This window comes from Protopterus annectens, chromosome 5.part0 (genome assembly GCF_019279795.1).
Source record: "Protopterus annectens isolate FY-2018-M chromosome 5.part0, PAN1.0, whole genome shotgun sequence".
Classification (NCBI taxonomy): Eukaryota; Metazoa; Chordata; order Ceratodontiformes; family Protopteridae; genus Protopterus; species Protopterus annectens.
Window position 1 is genome coordinate 1,696,721,841 of NC_056735.1, and position 23,036 is coordinate 1,696,744,876.

The 23,036-nt window shown below is 38.5% G+C and overlaps 1 protein-coding gene across 1 annotated transcript in view; it reads right to left on the bottom strand.

The window, feature by feature from the left end:
- The window catches only part of SPAG17 (sperm associated antigen 17), a 3,638,922-nt gene that overhangs the window by 2,369,009 nt on the left and 1,246,877 nt on the right, over window positions 1–23,036 (bottom strand). The window contains exon 14 of the mRNA XM_044071485.1: window positions 4,257–4,487. Within this exon, the coding sequence (XP_043927420.1) occupies window positions 4,257–4,487 (231 nt within the window). The remainder of the gene's footprint in view (window positions 1–4,256; window positions 4,488–23,036) is intronic.

Below are 23,036 nucleotides of genomic sequence, written 5' to 3' on the forward strand. Positions count from 1 at the left end.
ATTTTACAAAAAAAAAAAAAACTTTATTCCCTGTACTGAGCACTACAGCATTCAGGTTTCAGTTTAAAACAACAGAAACATCTTCTCTCAACGGTATCAGAATGATTGCTACAGAATCTGAATGGGCCGTGCTACATCAGTCATGATTTACCATAATAACAACAAGAACAATAAAGAAATATTTTAAGCTATAGTAAGCAGTTGCTACAATGTATATCCAGCATGGAGAACTACAATGCTCATATTTTATTAAAAAAAAAAAAACACACAAGAATCATCTTCTCTCTTTTAAACTGCTTGCTACAATATAGCAAGCAGTTGCTAGAGTTTATACTCTACACAAAGTGCATAGTATCTTAGCATACTGATAATTTAGTAAATGCCAAACAAAGTCACTGATGGTGAAAATAATGGATTAAGCACACTTACTTCATGAATCTGGAGGGATCCAAGGGATGCAATGTTTCCAAACAGCAAATGAGAACTAGGGAGAAGGAAAAGGAAGGTGAAGAGAATTTTGGGAGAAAAATAAGTTTTAGAGCCTAGGAGAGTCTTGGAGATGTAGTGCAACTATTGCCTGTGACTGCTAATCCTATGGTTGACGTGGATGGATTGCAGCATGCACGATCTGCTGATGCTGACTATAAAAAATATTTAATAAGATCCATTTCTATGTACTAAACCAAACGATGCACTCTGAAAAAAAAAAAAACAAACAGAATCAAGGAAGTGAATACTGATATTTCAGTAAAACACCAGACATGTGTGGGGGATAGAAGGAAAAGGATATGAGCAAAGACTAGAAGAGCTGGAGCTCTTCTAACTAGAGAATACAAGAGATGAGGGCTTTGGTTCAACTTCTATGTTCAAGAATCAGTGACAAAGGACCAAAATCAGAGACAATTTTTAAACATTACTCTCACTTAAAAAGTTAATAGAATAAAATGTTTTGTACCAACATGTATTTTTGAAGAATAAGAAGTAAGAAACTCTATGTCTGGCATTACTGACTCACTGCAATCCTCAGTGATTTACCATGATCAAACATTTTCATAGATCCATAAATTCAGACTGTTTCTAGACTAACAACCCAAGGGGCCTTTCTAAGCCTAGCCAAGTTTTACTGTTAGAGTATTGAGGTCCTGTATCCAAATAGGACACTGACGGACAGACGTTTTATACGCACCTCTGTCCATAAGTGACATGGGTGCCAGGCATGGCATAAATTTCCTATTCCCCATTGGTCTAGGTTATGCTTAAATTGGGTAATAGATTACCTCAACTTCACATTTTCTGGGTGATGGAGCAAAAATATGAAGCAAAATATGAGATAGTCTACAAAACTAAAGACAGCTGAGAGCTATGGAAGAGGAGCACAATATGAGACAGATGGCAGAGGAATAGCATAGGCAGCTCTCTGTATGAGCTACTTCCTGGATCTCCAAAAGTAATTCTTCACTGACAGGAATGTAGACTCATTAACTATACAGTGGTATGAGTATTACAGTTAGAATGCTCAGAGGCATTCAAGAAGGCATGGGACAAGTTGAGAAAGAGTGAGGGGAAGTATAATGAAGATGAGAATGGCAGCTAAATGTCTGCTTCTGCTATCATACAAAAATAATTAAAGTAAGGAATAATGCCCAACAGGGTGTGTGCTACTGTGTAAATAACACCCACCCCGGGGTGATCTGATGCCCGACACTGCAGGCGGAGGGCCTCTACACCCCTGGAAGGGCATTATTTACAGAATAACACACACCCTGAAGGGCATTATTGTGTGTAGAGAATAAGCTGTTAAATTGTTTTGTATTTGTTTATGTTTTTTAACTACTATATATATATATATATATATATATATATATATATATATATAGGTGTAAAACTACCTGATTTAGTTGAAATCCCATATTATGGAATCCCAGTTTATCGACACTCAAAATATCAAAATCCCAAATCATTGAACCAGTGGAACAATGAAGATCTACCCAGGGTAAGTGACAACTTACTCAAAAAGAAACAAAACCCAAACCGCAACATCCTTAACTCATCCAGGTGGGGGCTATGTCCCCCCAATGTAGAGGACTTCACCCCCCCTTTACCCCCCCCCCAACTAAATAGGCCAACTCCAAGATCTCACTACAGTTGGGAAAAGGGCAAAGTTCACTGTCTTGCACAACAGGTTACTTACCCTGGAATATCTTTGTTGTTCCATTGCTTTGATGACGTGGGATTTTGATATTTTGAGTGTCAACAAACTGGGATTCAATAATATGGGATTTTAACAAAGTCAGGTAGACCCTTATATATATATATATATATATATATATATATATACATATATATATATATATATATATATATATATATATATATACATATATATATATATATATATATATATATATATACATACATACACAATTGTTTTAATATTTTTGATGTAGTTGCCACCTAATGTTTCAAACTTGCTGTACTATTTGTACCTGTTGTTAGAGAAATGATTTTATAATGTCTAGACACTATCTCTCTCTCATATGCACATGCATACACAGACATTCAGAAGTACCTTAAAAACACACATGATTACACTCAGTTAATAGTGTCAGCCATTAAAAGTTTCATACCGCCATATCTGTCCACTGTCCAGATTTTCGCAGAATGTCCAAATTTTTTGCCTCATTTTTTGGTATGTTCCGATGAAATTTGTGGTTTGATGACAAATCTTTGGGGGTTAAACCTACTAAGTAATGAGCTATATTTGAGTTCCAGACTTTCATGTGCTTCAGAAAATGCATGTTAACATAATTCCTGTTCTTATAGCAACTTTCTAATTTTATAAGAGCAGTATTTAAAATCTGTCCCTGTTTTTTAGCCTTTGCCCCACCAGGCTTTGTCTGGATTTATTGAGCTAAGAGATTGACAGGTATGCATACCTCTTAATTGTAAAAGACTTGCATCCACTACTTGATTGAGCTCTCTCTCTTTCTCTCGTACACACACACTTCTGCTTTTATGTATGCAAGCACCCATACACTCACACACACAAACAGAAAGATAACTGACTCATACACACACACACACACACACACACACACACACACACACACACACACACACACACACACACACACACACACATATACACACACACTATTGTATTATTTATCTGTTAATTTTAATTTTGCACTTGCTAAACAGCAAAAAAGTGCTGCTTAGCGAGTGTAAAATAATGTCTCAATCACTCTCGCATTCATGCACACATTCACTCACACACAGTTTATTATTTTTTTTTATTTTACACTCACTAAACAGCAAAAATGCTACCTAGCAAGTGTAAAATAATGGTAGCCATTATCTCCATTACAGTCCAAGCTCCGCTGCAGCTTAATATACTGCCATAAGGTGGCGGACTCGTTTTTCAGTTCTCCACTCAGAAAGGCGATGTACAGGTCACCCATTATCTAATGTAATATAACAGAACAACTGATAACAAATAATTAATAACAATTGATTGAAAGCTGTGAAGGACTGCTTGCTATTCATACATCCCCCATTTTCACCTGCATCAGACAAGATTAAACTGGCATGTGTATTCACTGAATCTCTCTTCCCTCTAAACATCTTCTATATGCTGCAAGCTAAGCTTGAGAGAATATAATGCTTTGTGCTAATAATAATGCTTAATCTTTTGCTATTTCTACAATATCTACCATTAACTAAGCTGCTCATCATATCATTAACCAGTTATTTTTTCACATGTATTTTTGGATTGCAACTAATGCCTAGTATCTGCTTTGTCACAGTACCTTTTCTCAGTCTGCAGCACATGGAGAGGAGAGAGGAGCATCCCAATTTAGCACCATCGCAATGTCAGGGAGGCTTTTTCTTCCCTCAGTGAACTCTATTAACTCCCTAGCACAGCACAGAATGACATAAGTGCAGACCATTTGCACATGCTTCTACTGTGGACAATATGTCTGCTCTCCCCTATTTTAACTTGCAGTCATTTAAATAGTGTACTGGATCTTTTTTCTTGGGGCTTAACTGAAAATGGGAATCATGCAGTGGACTATCTGGTCATTAATAAAAAATAAAAAGCAATTTCAATTATAATACAGAAACATTAGAAATAGGTTCATTGTTTTACATAACTGTTGAGTACAGTTTGAAGCATTTTCTTTTCTTTGCTGCAAAATTTCACTCCATTCTACATAAGCTGATTTTATTGCAAGTATTTTCACAGAGTAACCTACCCGTGTTTTTATCTTTCCTGTTCTGATACATTTTTTTAACACTGGCAAGTCTTCTCATCTCCTTGGCAAAGGCAGCTGGATCATCCCAAGGAATGTAATGTCGTCTGATGTTATCTTCCAGGACAGACTCTGCTTCTTCAATTTCTCCACTGTCATCAACTCCTGAGAGTTTCATGCTTTCAAAAGTGAATTGCCTGAATGCATGCTCTGCTTCTGACCAGTTTAGCAAATCTGATTAAAAGAAATAAATATAAAGATTATATCTGCAACCCTGGAAAGTTATGTATGGTAAATACATTGCTGATAAACTGAATTAATATTAAGAAAATACAGCAAATCAGTGCACTACAGAAATGTTTAACATTCCCTTGCCTTCTGGCATTTTAAAAAGATATTTTTAGGCTATAGATTAAAAGAAAGTACATGTTTTTTAAGAAAACATAAACAAAGGTAAATAAGTGCCCTGAATTAAGGTTTGACTTCAGTGTGTAAAAAAGCATAAAATGTCCCTTAAGCGATGAAGCTATTATACCTCAACATGCAAACACTGATACGAGTATGAAGGCACTTGAAAAGTAGGCACATCTATGGAAAAATCTGGACATCTAGTTAGCATAAAATTTGATTATCAAGTAGCACACGACTCTTTCTCCTTCCAGAAGAAATGTGGGATAGTACTCAGAAACACATTTAAAAACGAGTGACAAAAATAATGGAAAAATAAAAGCACATTTGTCAAAGAGACAGTGTAAAGTCTGCAGACTTTAATTAAATGTATTGAAAAAATTTACTACACAAGGTCTTTTATTTTTCTTCTGAAAAAGACAGCTATAAGATGAGTATTGCCTTTCTTTAAATTACTTGTACAATTAGTATGCTAGCTATGTCATGTGTTTTTTTTTGTGTACTAGACAACTTCAAAAATCATCTGTAATAAACGAGATTCAAAAAAATGTGTGAAGGGGTAGATCAAGCCTGAAAAAAGGAACATACCTCCAAAAATTGGTACATCATGTGCAGGGGTAAATCAGGCCTGAAAATAGGTACATTCCTTCAAAATAGGGACAGTTCTGAGGTCTGGAAGGCTACACGCTCTGCCTGCTGACATCTTAATGTAAGTCGGAAAATAGGAAGTTATGTACTCACCATAACATTCCATGTGAGTTGTTCATCTCGCCTTCATTCTTGACTGATGGGTTTGGAGCCAATCCATCGGCTCCGGTACGGCCGTATGCAAAGCTCAAGGTCTTCCAGTAGCTCGAGGCCAAGCCCCTATCCCGTGATGCACTGTGAATTACCTCAGATCTTGTTTGCTGCGTTTACTATAACCATATAAATGAGCTATCCTCCTATGGAAAGGAAGAAGAAATTGAGCAACCAGGATGAGACCAACATCTAGGCCAACTATCAGCCAGGAGGGGGAAGGAGGGAGGGACGTAAAAATGAAGGCGAGATGAACAACTCACATAGAACGTTATGGTGAGTACATAACTTCTTAATGTGAAGTTGTTCAATCTCGCCGTTCATTCTTGACTGATGGGTAGCATCCCTAGCACCATCAGTTTTGGGTGGCTCACGGGAGTACATTCTTCAGGACCGTAGACCCAAAAGAAGCCCTGTCCCTGGAGGCCTTATCAACTTTGTAATGCATGATAAAGGTATGAGGTTTACACCAAGTGGCTGCTGCACAAATGTTATCAAGGTGCAATTTGGCTTGGAATGCAGAGGATGTAGAAAATGCTCTGGTTGAGTGAGCTTTAATCTTGTGTTGCAAAGGCATATTAGCAGCTGAGTAGACAAAGGTGATACAATCAGATAACCATTTAGACAGTCACAGCCACTGGTCTACCTATTCGAGATTCAGAGAATGAAACAAAAAGCTGGTCTGACTTCCTGATATCTTTTGTTTTATCCAAATAAAATCTGAGCTGTCTGTGAACATCAAGTTTGTGCAGCATATACTCCAACTTGTTGGAATGATTATGGAAGAAAACTGGTAACTCATTGACTTGGTTGATATTAGTTTCTGAACAAACTTTGGGCAAAAAAAAGGGATTTGTCTGAAGAGATACTCTGTCAGCATGAAAAATCAAATAAGGAGGGCTGATAGATAAAGCTTGAAGTTCTGACACCCTGTGGGCAGAAGTAATAGCTACCAGAAAAATTGTTTTCCACAACAAATATTTGAGGTCACAAGATGATGCTGGTTCAAACGGGGGGAGGATTATATGCGACAGCATAAAATTTAGATTCCATGGAGAATAGGGAGTTTTCACAGGCGGTCTCATATGAAATGTCCCCTTGAGAAAGGTCTTGGATAGCTTGTGGGACATGATATTTAACCCTGTCAATCCCAAGATGAAAGTTAGATATAGCAGCCAACTGGACCCGGATGGTTGTGGCTGCCACTCCTTTGTTAAAAATCATAGTCAAGAATTCTAGTGTGGATGTCAAGGGGGCTTGTTAAGGATCAATGTTCTCTTAGAAGCCCAAATGGAAAATCTCTTCCACTTACTAAGATATAATCTTCTAGTCAACAGCTTATGAGAAGACAAAAGGATGTGTTTTGTCTCATTGGAGAAATTATGAAGCCTGGCTATGAGGGGAACTGGAGCAGTGAAGCTGTCAGCTTCAATGACTGCAGAGAAGGATGAAGGTCCCCTGACGGATGTGTCAGAAGGTCTGGAGCTGGGTCCAGAATCCAGAGATCCTCCAAGAGATGATGTCAAAGGAATGGGAACCAAATCTGCCAAGGCCAATGAGGGGCTATAAGAATGATGGTCCTTCCCAGGGATTTTGCTTTCTGTAGAGCCTTGGGTATCAATGGGATTGGTGGAAATGCATAGAGGAGAACTGGGGGCCAATCATGTATGAATACGTCCCTTGGGGCTTCTCCCAGAGGAGGAATCAGGGCAAAGTAGCTTCTGCATTTCATGTTGATGGGGCTGGCAAAAAGTTTGCAGCAAGGCTAGCCCCATTTGCTGAAAATCCTGTCCGCAATCTCCTTCTTGAGGGACCACTCATGCTGCAACAAGACTGCCCTGCTCAGTTTCTCTGCTATCACGTTGGATCTCCCCAGGATATGCGTTGCCAACAGAAAGTGCTGGGAGGAAACAGCCCACTGCCAAACTCTGAGGGCTTCTTGGCAAAGGAGGTAAGATCTGGTTCCCCCTTGCTTGTTCAAGTACCAGACTACTGACATATTGTCTATTTGAATTGCAATCGTTCCTAGGGGAAGAGAGTCCTAGAAGTACTGCACTGTCAAAAGTACTGCTCTCATCTCCAGAACATTGATATTCAAGTGTGACTCCTGATCTGTCCATGTGCCTTGGGCAGTCTTTCCCTGAAAATGCCCCCCCACCCTATCAGGGAAGCGTCCGTGGTCACAGTGGCTACTGGAAGGGGTAGAACAAAGGGACATCCTATGGTGACATGAAGAGACATCAACCACCACTGGAGATCTTTCTTGCAAGAGCTCGTAATCAATATCATGTGGTCTATGGGAAGTTCCTGGTAAGACCATTGAGTGAACAACAGCCATTGAAGGATCCACATATGCGTTCTTGCTAATGGTATGGCTAGGATTGTTGCAGCCATCCAACCCAATACTTTCAGAACTTCTGAAGCTGGTGCTCTGTCTTTCGATACCAATGTGCTGACATGCTGATGAAGAAGGAAGACTCTTTTGATTGGTAGCCATAGAGTGGAGGTTGAGGTGTCTAGCTCTGCCCTGATAAAAACAATATACTGCGATGGTGATAAGGCAGACTTTTCTGAGTTGACTGCAATGCCTAAATGATTGCAGAGTGACAGAGTGTACTCCCTTACCTGAATCAGTTAATGCTTGGTGGTGGTGGTAAGGAGCCAATCGTCTAGGTATGGAAACACCTGGAATCCTACATGCCTCAGGTGAGCCGTGACCACAGACATGCATTTGGTGAACACTTTGGGGGCTGTAGTGAGACCAAAGGGCAGGGCTCGAAAATGATAATGATTGGCTCTCAACTGGAAATGCAGGTAATCTCTGGATGGCCTGGCCATTTTTATGTGGTAGTACTCATCCTTGAGATCTATTGAGCACATCCAATTGTCAATTCCCTAAGAAGGGAAGTATAGATTGGAGCATGACCATCCAGAAATTCTCTTTCTTTACATATTGGTTGAGTCTGCTGAGGTCCAAAATGGGTCTTGAGTCCCCTGTTTTCTTTGGAACCAAAAACAACCTTGAGAAAGTTCCGGATCCTGTTTGGTCTGCTGGGACTGGCTGGATGACTCTTTTTCTAGCAACTTGTGGACCTCTATAGTTGCTTGTTCCCTGTAACTGGGTGCAACGTCCGGGATTCTCCTTATGGATGGGGGTGTGGCAAATGGTATGAACTACCATCTGGAAATTATACTTTGTACCCAGCTGTCTTTTGTTATTTCTTGCCAGGCACCTGGATACAAAGATAAGTGACCCCCGACAACCTCCAGAGCAGGACAGTCAGGCCGCCTTTCAGGAGTGCTGGTAGGGTTGACCAGAGATGTGATCTCTGTCACCCTGATGTTGCGGACCCCCTCTGCCACAAGGGTGGCGTCTTCCACTATTACCTCCTCCTCTGCCCCTGGAGGGGGGTTCATCATGTGTGTCCTGAAAGGCTCCTTGGGCTGTCCAGAACCACATTTTTCCTCCACTTTGACCTTTGGGATAAGGCCAGGTAGCAGTGGAAAAACGGACTCTGACGGCAGACAGAGTCTTTCCCTCCTGTTCACACCTGGTCAGAGTTTCCTTCACTTTAGGCCCAAAAAGGGATGAGCCATCAAAAGGGGTGTTTATGAAGGATGACTTAAAGGGCTCCGCGAAGGAACACAAGCGCATCCAGGAATGTCTTCTGAGAGTGATTCCTGTACCCGCTGCCCTACTCGGTCCATCAGCTGCATAGGATATGAGATGCATGGATGAGTTGACAATAGAATATAGGGTATCAAGCTGGGCAGCAACTTTGTCAGAGGCCCCTGCAGCTACTGTACCCTGAAGAGTATCTCCCAACTCCCTAAGGAGATCTCTTTGCAACCTAGTGAAATGGGTTAAGTAGTTCAGTGAACGGATAGCACAAGTTACTGAACTAAACATGCATTTCCCATATCTATTCATGATCCTAGACTCTCTATTAGGTGGATGGATAGACGAGGAAGTCTCAGACATTTCTTTTTTGGTGGCCGCTGCCACCACCATGGCATCAAAAGGGACTCCTTTGGATAAGACGGTTTTATCTGGTGGATCTGATATAAACTTGTTAGGCCTCCTAGGAACACGCTCCATGGACTCCGGTGACTCCCATGCCCTCCGAGAGACCAACTGCATGAGCTCATCAAAGGGTGGAGACACCCAAAAGGTGGAGGGTTGAGGCCCAAAAGCCTTCAGGAGAACTGACTCATCTTCAGTAGGGCTTTTGGACTGCCAATCACCCCTCTGCCTAAGGATCTCAAGTATCTCAGCAAAGGAGATATTCTCAGATGGGGACTGCGGAGACCCTTCTCACTCATCCAAGTCAGTGTCAGATGTTAAAGACTCCTGAGGGGAGTCCAAGTGTCTCCTCTTGCACAATATCTTCGTGGGAATCTCCTCAGTGGGAGCCTCTTGGGAGGTCTCAGAAGAGCAGGGGCACCCTGTGGGGCTAACTGAGGCTCTGTGTCTCTACGCCTAGCCTGGACAATGGAAGCAGAAGCAGACACAGGCACTTTAGGGGATGAAGAAGCAAGACGTGAAGTCGAGGATGTCTTGGGGGCAAAGCTCTCCTCATGGCCTCGAAGGCACCATGGCTCCAAAGGGAAGGAATCGATGGATCCAAGAGAACCATCAAACCCTCCCACACCGAGGTCGTGGGCTCCGAGCCGGTGGTAGGAGCCGAGCTCATCCAAGCCGAAGCCCCAAGAGGAATAGTTGGCACCAACAAATTGCTCCTACTATCCCTCCCGGATCCGACTGGAGAGTGTCGGCTCCTAGAGTCCCCGGTCGGCGGGGATGGAGCCGAGGACACTGGAGTAGGCCTCGGTTCCAAAGGCTCCATGATCAGCAGGTCTGCTTCCTCTGGCTCTGAAGGGTCGGTACGGCTCAGAGGAGGAGTAGTCAAAGCAGGAGTAGTGGTCTTTGGCTCTGAAGCTGCTTGAGTCGGAGCCGACAACAATTTAGGAAGGCCTAGTGTTTGTAAAATCTTCTGCACCAAAAGAATCCATATCCAAATCCGACAGGCTGACAGTTGACCTAGATGAAAGCACCGATGGTTCCGACTGAAGCAATGGTAACTGAGGCACTTTGGATACCGGCTCCAAAGCTGTGGGCTGGCTCCAAAAGGAAAAGACAGTCGGCTCCGAGGTCTGTGGAGCCGATGTCGCAGAATCCTCCAAATTTTTGATTTCTTGGACTGCTTAGAATCCTTAGATTCCACAGAAGATCTAGAGGACTTGGAAGATTTGCTGGCCACATCCTGGTCACTCAATGCCTCTTGAAAAGGATGCTTTAACAAGCCCTTGTCCATCAACTTCCTTTTCCTCTCTAACAACAATCTTGAAGTAACATATGGCACAAGACTCCTGTAAGTGGACAGCTCCTAAACAATAAACACGTTCCATGTCCATCTGTAATAGACATTTTTTGGTTGCAGTCTGGATACTTTTTAAAACCAGACTTTGGGTGCTTGTCTTTATCATCTGCCATAATACTGCTATAAAAATACGCAGAGCAGATAATCAGCAATTTTCTAGGCTCTAACAACACTCACACACAAACGAGCCTAAGAAAAAATATCTCAAAATATTAACAAAGCTACTAGGCTCTAAACACACACATGCAGAAATGAGCCTGATAAAGAATTTAAATGACTAGAAAAAACTGTATAAGCCACTAGAGTATTCAAACACACTCTCTACTAAAAGGCCAAAATACGGAGGCCAACAACAGAAAAAAGCTATTTACAGCCAGTAGAAAACTACTTACACACAGTAAGAGAAACTAGGCCAAAACACACAAGGCCAATATTTTAAAGATTAATAACACACACGGGAAGGGGAGCTTTAAGGAAGCTATAAAAGCTAACTACCTAACTATCTAACTTATCTAAGAAAAGGTTAGAAAAATTTATCTAAGCAACTGCTAAATATGAAAGTTTTTAAATAGTACTGGCCGGAACTTGCACTGGAACCTCCGATCAGATGCTGCGGCAAAGTAGATCTGAGGTAATTCACAGTGCATCATGGGATAGGGGCTTGGCATCAAGCTACTGGAAGACCTCAAGCTTTGCATACAGCTGTACTGGAGCCGATGTATCGGTTCCGAACCCATCAGTCAAGAATGAATGGTGAGATTGAACAACTTCACATCACATTTTCTCCTACATTTGTTATACATCAGGTTACTTTGGCTATGAAATAATATATGCCATTTTAAGTGTGGCTAACGTATAATGGGCTGCTATTTCACAACCTTAATGTAAAATTGTATTTTAATCTAGCAGGTTTTCAAGAGCACAGGTTTTGATTCATTCTACCTTTGTTTGTTTACTGTGCTTCTCTGAACAAGTCACTTGACCAGATAGTGCTCTCATGAAATGAAACACTTGTGTCCAGTGGGCTTACTCATTTAACAAATGCATTAAAATAATATTTTGCTAACCAGCTGCTAGGCAGATCTACAACAGATTATTTTAGTCAAAGTCTAGTCCTAGAGGGAAGAACAATTTGTGTTATTTACCTAGTTTATTTATTTATAGTTGAAGTGATTTGGACTAAGTGATTCTTTTTCATTCATAAAATTCTGTTTATCCACACACACACACACACACACACAAATATACCAGCAGCAGCAGCATCCTCTAAATGCCAACTATACACTTATCTGTATATTGTTAATGCTAGGGAAAAGGTGATTTTGAACTTGAGTATGGTATGTACTAGGTTTATGATTAGGGTTAGCACACGAGTAAAGGTAAGGCAGAATCCTTACTTGTGTGCTAATCCTAACCTTGTCCTTGACCCTAATCCCAAACCTACACTTTAGAAAAATGCTTTCCATAACACTACCACTAAACAAGACATACACCAACAGACATGCACAATCCACTTTCTTAACCATTACTCTAATCCTAACTCACAGATATACTTAGACGTATACTCTCTTAGCTCTAAAACTAAAATGTTCTGAATATCCATACATTTCTGCATTAATACACCAAACCCACACTTACTTTACCCACACACAGACTTGATCTTCCTTCTTTTGACTTCTCCACCACTCAAAAAAATAAATAATGGGCACTTTCAATTAATTTTTCAATCACTTCACTCTGTCAATGAACTTAGGATTTGAGACAGTGAAGTTTACCCATTTATATATATATATATATATTTATATGTGTGTGTGTGTGTGTGTGTGTGTGTATATATATATATATATATATATATATATATATATATATATATATATATATATATATACACACACACACACACACATATATATATATATATATATATTTTTTTTTTTAACATGTCTTTACAGGTAAGGTTTGACTGGGCAAAGGTATTCATTTTCAGCAGAAGTTGGGGAAGAAAAGTACCAGTAAAGATAATATTAAGACACTTACAGGCATAAGTAATATGTAAGATGAATAAGTAATACAATCAGATTATTATAGTTGCTATAAGACATTAAAGACAATGATTTACTGGCAAAGACAATATAATATAAGAGTAGCAGGACATATATAGGGTATAATGAATAAGAAGGTTGATACTGTCGGAAAGGAGGGGAAAGGGAAAATACAAATTTATTAGGCTTGGAGAATGTGACAAAGGGAGATACTGCCAGCCCAGCTAGCTGGAATTTTGTAAATAATTATATGTCATTGGTGAATATTGAAATTATTTGTGTAAGATGCTTGTGTTACAAATGCATTAAAACTGTATGTCATGTATATATCAAACTGGTTTGTACAGGCATATGAGTTAAAAAAAGGTATTTTATAAAGTGTTTGTGCTTAAAATATAATCACAGTGTGCATTACTGGAATAGAACAGAAATGTGCATGCACTATTGTAACTGTTTAAATGTATACATTTTAACAGTGGAAACTGGAATACAGGAGGTTAACTTCAGAAAAATAACTGAAGTTTAAATTACTTTATGGCAACACCATAAAATATGGTATCTTTCAGTTTCAATGCAACAAGGATACACAGGGTCTAAAACTAGGGAGCTTTTTGTATTGTCTCTATAATGAAATAATTACTAGTCTTGAAATGTGAACAAATGTAATTGTTTTATGACTTCCATCATCTGCCACAGATCTGAGGTCTATGTATTTTCACAGACAGATGCTAAATACTGTCAGTTTCCAGCTGTGGGGGTTTCACCTGGGATAGAGTCCAATGACAACAAATGATGTCATTCTACCATATATCCCAGCAGTAATATTTGAGATATTAATTTGAGAACTCTCTTAGAGAGACAGTACATTCTGCATTCTGTCTTGGACCTGACAGGATCCATTCACCACATATCTGCCTTGCTCTGATGAAGTAAGTTACTAGGGAACAGTATACTTCTCTTGGATATAGTCAGGAATATAGCAAAGCTTAGTTTAGATATTCTTCTTTATTTATTTGAGACTGTCCTGCAATGTTATTTTAAATATTTCCTCTGGTTTTGAACTCTGATATCACTGTGATTATATACTGAGTATTTTCTTGTTTTTTATTATTTATTATTAAATATATTTAAACCTTTCATTGTGGCTGATTTGTCTAGAGATATTTAAGTTTTGAGAGTACTTGCATATTTATTTGGTGATACTGCGTGGACCACTTCTAATAGCCTTGCTCTTGGTCAAACTACCATTTGTATTAATATTAATATTACACAGTAAGATTGGACACCCTTTATTAAGGGCCTTAAAGTAGCTGGTAAGGAGTTGGTTGGTGACAGTGATAACTGCTTTATAGTCTGAGCAAAAAGGGGCATAGCTAGTAAACCTGTGCCAGCCTTTCCCAGGTGTGTTTGTGTGTCTGTGTGTGTGTGTGTGTGTGTGTGTGTGTGTGTGTGTGTGTGTGTGTGTGTGTGTGTGTGTGTGTGTGTGTGTGTGTGTGTGTGTGTGTGTGTGTGTGTGTGTGTGTGTGTGTGTGTGTGTGCGCATGTGTAAATCAAACCTCAAAGAGTGTGTGTGTGTGTCAGCTACTTGAGCAGGGACACAAAGCACTGGTTGGACAGAGACGGTGCTGGAGGTCTTGGATTGGCCACTCAGCTGAGATCTCAACTCTATAGCTGTGCCACTGGGGAGTCTTACTGGAGATCTGGAGAAAGAGGGAGAAATCAGCTCTGGACTGACTATGGCCTCTATGTGCTCTTAAGGAGAATTGTACTTGATGCAGACAGTTGCATCTGGAAATACTGTGTAATAATAATGTGTGTGAACCTGCTATCCTCCCAGTGCACAACCCCCACTGGTGCCAGTGGATTGAGGCTCCTTGATTACTGGTCCAGTGCTGGGTTGTCACAGAGAAGATAAAAGATTATGGTATGTGGACAAGAAGTTATAGAAGACATAACAAAGAAGCTAATAGAAGAGTGTAGCTAAGGAATTAATAAGGAAATAAATTGCATTAAATAAACTCAGGAGTAGTGGGTTTGTGTAGAGACTAGTAATGTATATATGTAGATACATGCACACCTATGTTAACTACTGATGCATAAAACATAGACAACTGTTCTGATTACTGTTTTCCAAGAAAACATAAATTCATACCAGTAGCAATAAATAACAGTTGTTAGCAATTAAGTAAAGAAAAAGCATTTTAGCCATGACAGGAACGTGTTTATAAATTGCTGTTCTTAAAGGGCAACAGGAATTCTTTTCAGATATACTACTTGTCTGAGGAGAAAGCATGGCTTGTACTTATTTCACATTTTCAGAGTAGATTTAATGTGTGAGAATTTTCACATGAAGACTGTAAGGCTATGGTAAAAATCTTAAGATGAGGAACATTCTTAAGAGATGGACAATGATTCATATGATTCAGATTACAGTAGAAATTAGCTGTTTGATCTGGAGACAAACCATGAACTTCTGCTTAGAAGAGGCAGTGGTGTTCCCAGGAAGCAGAGATGCACATGAATCAAAGACTTTGTTTAGTACCACTTGAAATAAATTTACATTATTTGTGGATAAACTGTGTAAGGCCATACTCAATGCTGGGTATGAATATAACCATACCAATGGAAAGCCTCCCTTCACTGATAACAGAATACCATATTCAAACACATTTTTATAATTGCTTTAGAATTTTTAGAATGCATTTGGTTTTACTCATTTTTACATCCCCTTCACCCTATCTGACCACCATTTAATTTTTGGCTATTACTCCCTCATCTGGACACCCTCAGATTCTCCAATAACTCTTTTATGTACAATCACAGATGTAACCCTTCACCAGCTGGGTCCTCATTACTTCTTGTGGTGTACATTGTTTAGAGCCCAGAAAGCAAGGAATTTGGTGGGAACCTATGGACCAGGTGCACAGAGCCATCATTCATGCAGTGTAGGCATCCACACATCAAGCAGTGGATGTCATTGCTGCAGCATTACTGGGGTGGCCTGTGAAGCTCCTGATTTCCATAACACATCCCGCAGGTAATAGTTCTACTCTAACCCTGCCCTGGGAAAAAACAGCCCACCATCAGCTACTTTATCGTATCCTACCAATGGCACAAGGCTATTCCTGAAATGATATCACTGGCTGTGCAGATGGACCCCCTTCTTCTGCACCATCAGGTTGGCACATTTGGTTTTGTTACTTGTTGTAACAAGCTCAGTTAATGTGAGTGAAGGGACAATCCACATACTTAGCCTACTGAAAATAGACCCATTCAGCTGGGACCACCATATACCTAGGAATCTGAAAACAGAGAACGATTCAGGAAGACTATCTAAGAAACCAGAGGGAGTACTATATAAGAAAAAGACAAAAGAGGTTTGTTAAGGTTCCAAAAAGCATGACTTAAATTTTGTGAAAATTAATGCTGAGTGGGCCAGCAGGTCATGGGTTAATTTACTTTTAGTGGTTTTAGGCCCCGCATATGTGTATCCAATCCTGAAGTCTTTGATAACTTCCAGTAAAATTTACTGAAAATATGCAGCATTTTATGACAGAAGACCAGAGATGTCCAAATACTGCTTTAGTTCTGTGATGACAACTTTTCCAAATATGCTTGGGAGGCATGGTAATAGAGGCATTAGCCTGAAGGGATCAGGATAGTCCTTCACCTAATTTTGGGATACGTTAAATAACTGATAGCTTTTAATGCTAGTGGAAAAGTTTTCAGTGTGATGTTTATCATGTTTTGGACAGGAATACTAATGTAAGTGATACACACTGTCAACAATTTTAAGAAAAGTCCATCAGTCTCAAGTTGACCATAGTTCTGGGTGCTTTTAAACCAGATGTTGACTTCCATAAGATAAGCTTATTTAAAACAGAATTAAATAAAGTCAATAGCTTTTTTTAAGAGTGGTAGTGGGATTCCATAATATCTGCATCATACTTAAGAGCTTCGTCTGGAAATGAAACGCTAAAGCCCTGGCTGTCTCAGGTGAGAAATTAGTTTGGTTAATTATTTTAAAATTCTATCAGTATCATGCTGGGATCTTTCAATAAGATTATATAATAGCCAGAAACAAGAAGAATTGTCCAAGAGCCTGGCTCATCTTTGTTTTAGACAGGTTAGCTTGGTTTGTTGAATTAGCATTTTGTGTTTATTTGTAATGGTCAAGTAAAAAGGTGGAGGAATCTTTAAACATTTTGCAAAATGGTCAAATGTTCTAACTCACATTAATGACTTTTTTTTTTTAAAAAGCTATATTTATTAGATATTTTTCAATTATATAACAAGTATACGCAGATGCACTTCACCCAAATACAAATAAAGAAAAAGTGCAAATACCAATACAGCAGCACAGCACAACTTGAACAATGTATAAGCTTTTACTGGTATTTCAAAAGAAAGCAGACATTCATATGTACAAGCCCTCCTCCCCCATTAGCCCTTCACTATCACCCATTAACTATGACATACACATTTACTCCACTGCCTCCATAACCTTTGTCATTCTATGTAGCCTTACCTCACATCTAACTATTCACTAAATTTTTGTCCCTACAGAAACTCCTTACATTCTTCCATTTAATTATTACTCTCATCTTATGTTTCTTCTCTACTTGAACATCCACCACCTTCCTATATGCCCCCAGATTATTACCCTTAATTATCCTGCCCTTCCAAACTCTCTTTGGTGATGATTATCTATCTCCCAAAAATGAACAATGTTTTTTTTTTCTTGCCAATTCTAGACCTCTCCCAAGCATAAGAATAGGAATGTTCAGTCTCTATGAACATTCCTCTCATAAATTGCTTCCCACTCCAAGATGTATTTCTCCCAAATTTCTTTGATGCTAGAATATATAGGTACCATCTCCAAACATCCATGCTCTTGATATATGTTTGGAAGTCTGATACTGCCTGTATATAAACTGCATACAATGATCCCAGATAGTCAGTGTAAACTCATCTGGTTAGCCCTTTTAAAATTTCCATCCCATACTTTAGGTGAAAAATGAACCTGTTCTTCTATAACCCACTTTAATCTAAACCTCTCCATAAAAATCCTATACTTCTGTTTGATTAAATGTCTATAGCCATGACCACATCTAATATCACCTTTATTTATTTTATTATAATTTATTTATGCTTTGTTGACCAGGTTAGTCTCATAAGGCCAGTGGTCTCTCTTTAGGGGAGACCAAAGATGGTATTCAGACTGACTAAGGGAAATTTGGCCAGGATACTGAGGAACCTCCCCTACTATTTATTGTGGACAGATTTAAGCATGTTAAAAGAGGGCCCTGGATGGAGAGGAGCAAGATAAACTAAGTGCTTGTGAGCTGAGGCAGCAGCAGAGTGGTAAAAGTCAGCTTTGTGTGGCTGATAGTACATTTATAATGTATATATGTTGCATTTATAATGGATAATCTGGATCATGAATCCATCACCATTGTTGATGGCAATGGTTTAGAAACCTCAAGTGTTGTGTAAACTCCCTGAAGAGAATGGACCTGTGGGATGATGCATCATTATCGTGGTCACAGGTAGTGAAGCAGTGTTTCCAACTGTAGGAGGATGAGGTAGAAGAAAGTATTCTTCATAGTGATGATGAGCATTCAGGAGGAGATTTGGAGGTACAACATAAAGAGCATCAACCAGAATATCAGGCAGAAGTTTCTTCTAGAATAAGTTACACTACAACGGTGTCTCTGGTGTAACAAAAGATTGAGGTAGTAGCAAAATCAAGAAGAAAGTTAATAGTTAAAATTTCAACAGAAAAAAACAGTATGACCACTCTGGTGGCATAGATGGATAAAGCCTTAACTGTGGCCCAGCTGACCCAGGTTCAATTAGCAGCATGAGTGACTGACAGCAGCAGGGAGGGATGGGGGGGTTTACTGGTGACATTCTCTAAAAGGTATGGTCCAAAGAAAAGAGTTTGCCTCAGTGGCGAGCAGAGAAAAGGTAAAAGTGAATAAGGCATATAAAATAAATAAATAACTTAAACACTGAATGGAAGCACAGATGAATGCAGCAGCACTATAGCAAGTCCAGGGGCAGGGGACAGAAAAATGCTGGTAGACCTGGTATGGATGTGGGGCACTGGGGACCGGGCCAGTATAAAGAGGTCTGAAAGGACCAAAAAAAAAAAAAAAGATCATTATAATTGGCAGGTATGTTGCATAGGACAATCTAACTGAACAATTAGGATTTAAAATGTCAGCTGTTCATTAAGTAATTTACCTAAGTAATGAGCATATTTGCAATGTGATGTTTAAGATCTTTGATAGAATGAGAACATTTATGACATTAATGGAGAAAGAAAAAGATGAGTATTCTTGGAATAATCATGTTATTCAAGCAATGACACATATGTCAATGAAAGGACTTGTGGTACAATTTAGGTCAGATGACCTCAAGAAAAAAGGCATTGTTGACTTTTTTGATGATTTGTGTAAAGATGCCTATTGCTAGATACAATTTATGATTAAAGAAAACGTCGGAGTGGGAGTGGGAATAGTGGGTGACATTACATGAAGCAGACAATATTATAAGCCATTCCTTGTGACTTATTGTCATGATATTAGGGATACTCTCTGATATTTGGGGCAGCCTAAATGTGTTATTATTGTGCTTCAGAAGATCATCTGGTTAATAACTGCAATAAAAATGTTAACATTTGTGTGGGCAGGTAGGGTATACTGCTAAGAACTGCAAGCCATCAATGTACATCGGTGGCATGAGTGTGAAAAAAAAATAAAAGAAACAGTGATTTGAGACTGAGGTAGTAGCTGTCCCTGATAAGGGGCAAATGAATTAACTAATGAAGAATTTTTATTTTTTTTTTTTGCCAAGAGGAGAAAGGGGAAGAGGAAGAGGATGTACCTGCAGTTATCTCCAGATGAATCTATAAATGAAAATCACTGGACAGTGGATAGGAAAAATGCAGTCAATGAGAAAGAATCAATAAAATGTGTTTCACATAAACAAGGTAAAATAAAGGAAATTTCTATAGGATGCAGAGTGAGAGCTGGGGAAAAATGAAAAATTTCAGAAAGTCAAATTGATATAAAGAAAGGTAAAACATAACTGTTTCCAAGCTTTCTGTTAATATAAACAACATTAAAATATGCACAGGCAGACAGCTATATGCAACAATGTTGAAAGTTAATGCTGGATATAATATGCCATGTGAATATGCATTTGCGTGTGGTAAATCACACAGAACAATTACAGCTTGTGGTGGGGTGGGGTTGGGAAAGAGAAGTATGTTTTTTTGGACAGGACACATTATGTAATTGTCATATTATATAAATAAACTTATGTTAAGGTATATGAAACAGTTATTATAGAACCTGGAAGGTTAATGGTGAAGGATTTCAATATTAAAAGTGTACTATTAGAATGATGATAATATATACATAGACATCTGGCTAAAGAAGGACAAAACTTTTTGAAAAATTCAAAAAAATATTCAGACCCGAACATACAGGAGTATTATCAGGTCACTTATCAGAACCACGTTATAATGTATTTAAGACATGGATGTCAAGAAATTCTTGGCATCTACGTGTCAAGAACACAATATGTAGTTACAATTAGAGATGTAATCTTAATTTTTTTGTAGTGCATGGAAATTAATCTTCTCCATGTACTACAAATTAGTTAAAAAACAAACAAACAAAAAAAAAAAAAAACGAGATGCACTGTGTTGGCTCTGAAAGACAAAGCAGTGTGGGAGTCATTGACTTCCATATATATTCCCTGTGTAAGGGAAGATGTAATTCAAAATGCCCTGTGTAGCTTACCAGACAGTAGGTAGAAATGGGAGTTGAAGTGAAGCTGTTTCTACCTGCTGCAGCTGTTTACTGGTCAGTGCTGTCTGTTTTTAGTGCAGGCCCAACTTTAACAGTGTGTAGGGGGGTGCTTAATCTGCTAAATGTTGTAAAGGTCAGGTAGTAGCACTTAACAAGGATATTATTTAATATTTTCATGAGTGTAATCACAATACTCCATGTGCTACATGACTATTATAATAGACTTCAATTGTGATTTGAGAGACAGAGAAGGTAGGGTAAGACTATAAATTTATTATGTGAGGGGGATTTTATAAAATGAAACTGATTTTACTTCTTTCTTCAGAGACTTTGTAAGAAATTCAGTATGGAGGCATTATTAGTGGGTTTTCAGACCACATAGTAATATGGGCTACATTTGGAGAACAGTAAAATATGATTAGAGAAGGTAAGGGCATTAATAGGTTAACAAGGGCTTTGTGGTAATTTACAGGTCTTACAAAAAGAAAGCCAAAGATTGTTGATTAAGTAGATGAGAGATTTCTATACAACATTGACAGAGTTGTAGACAGACTACATCAAGAAGTATAAACGTGCATATTTGGAACATGAAACATTATGGCACATGTGCTGGACAGAAGTGCAGTAGGAGAAGTGTCAGAATTTAGAAAATAAGAAAATTCTATAACAGTGTTCTTGCAGGAAAGAAACATGCATAAACATTATGAGATAATTGCAAAATATAGAATTAAAAGACAAAAGTATGCTGCTATAAGAAGACAGTAAGAGGGAAATACCTTTTTGAGTAAAGTTAAGAATATTGAGAGCATGATTATGGAAGTCTAGGAAGAGCAACAAAATAAATTCATTGTGCAGCAAGATATAATTAATTGTGTAGAGCTGTATGCAAAAAAGGTGTTGTGAGACAAAAGAAGCATGTAAAAATATATCAAAACAAACCACTGAGATATTAAGGAATTACAAAGGAACGTAAAAAGGGTAGGAAGAAATTAGTACCAGGTAGGATGGAATCGATTATTCTTTTCATAGAAAAATGAGTGATACTTTGTCAAAATTTGTAAAACAACAACCACAAAAAAAAGCAGTAAAAACCACAGCAACAGGCTAGACGAGCAGTAAAATCCAAGTGTTTTAATAATGGTTAGCGCTTTCATCTGGTGACCATCACCAAACCATCAGACACAAATAAAATCAAACAATACATTTTTATACCCAGCAGCCCTCACTTAACCCAATTAAATAACAATTTCCGTTTCAAATGTTCACATTAATTCATTTGAATTCCTGTACGTAAAATTTCATATCCAATTACAAATAAACAAATACTTTGTCAAAATGTTTAAAGAAGGTTATAAATGAGTAACTTGATTGGGGACATTGATTTGGAAGAAAGGAGATAGACATTTGTTGAGTAATTGGAGACTTTTCTCCTTATGTAATACTGATTATAACACAGTAATGTTGATTTTTCAGTTAACAGGGTGATGAAAAAAGGTATAGGAGATTGTGTATTTGGTATAATGGGTAAAGTTAATAAGAAGATGTTAATTATAGTTAAAGAGGGGATAGATGAAATCATAAATGATAATACAGAAAACAGTTTGATTTCATGAGTCATGGTAAAATCCCATATTGTGTCACAGTCAGCTGTGGAAAATTTTGAAATTATATAATATTCTTTTGAAAATTATTATAAATTATTATTTTTTTTAATCAGTGTATGAGAATTCAACTGCTAGAGGGTCGGTTAATGGCTGGAATAGCAGAGAGATAAAAATAAAGAAGGGTGTTCTCCAACGATGTCCCACGGGTGCTATATTATTTGGTTTGGTCATACATGCTACTCAGGGAATCTTGGAAAGGAATTTGGAAACCACTAACAGGGTTTTTTGAGATCAAGTTAGAGTACATGTTATGATAAGCTATGCTGATGATATAGCTGTAATTTTTAAAAAGGGTATAGGTGAACATTCTTCAGGGAGCATTTTATGAAACCTAGGTCTTTCATTTGACAAAGAAGTGTTAGAAGTATTTTTAATGTAATATGGGGGGGGGGGGCGGTCCAAACTAAATCTGGCAATAAGAGGGGTGGTGTTTCATAAAACATAGACTGCTGGGCTGGGATTAATAAATCCTATGATACTTCTGTTCACATCACATGTTCTGCATAAACAAAATGGTGGAAGAAGAACATAGTGTTATAGTCAGATTAGGTATATGGGTAATATCCTGTCAAGGATATAACAGCCGGCTAGCTTCCAAAGTTTCAGGTCACCATCCACTTGCCAAACCATTAGGCAACTCAAGCTGAGCTATCTAAAAAGACAGGTT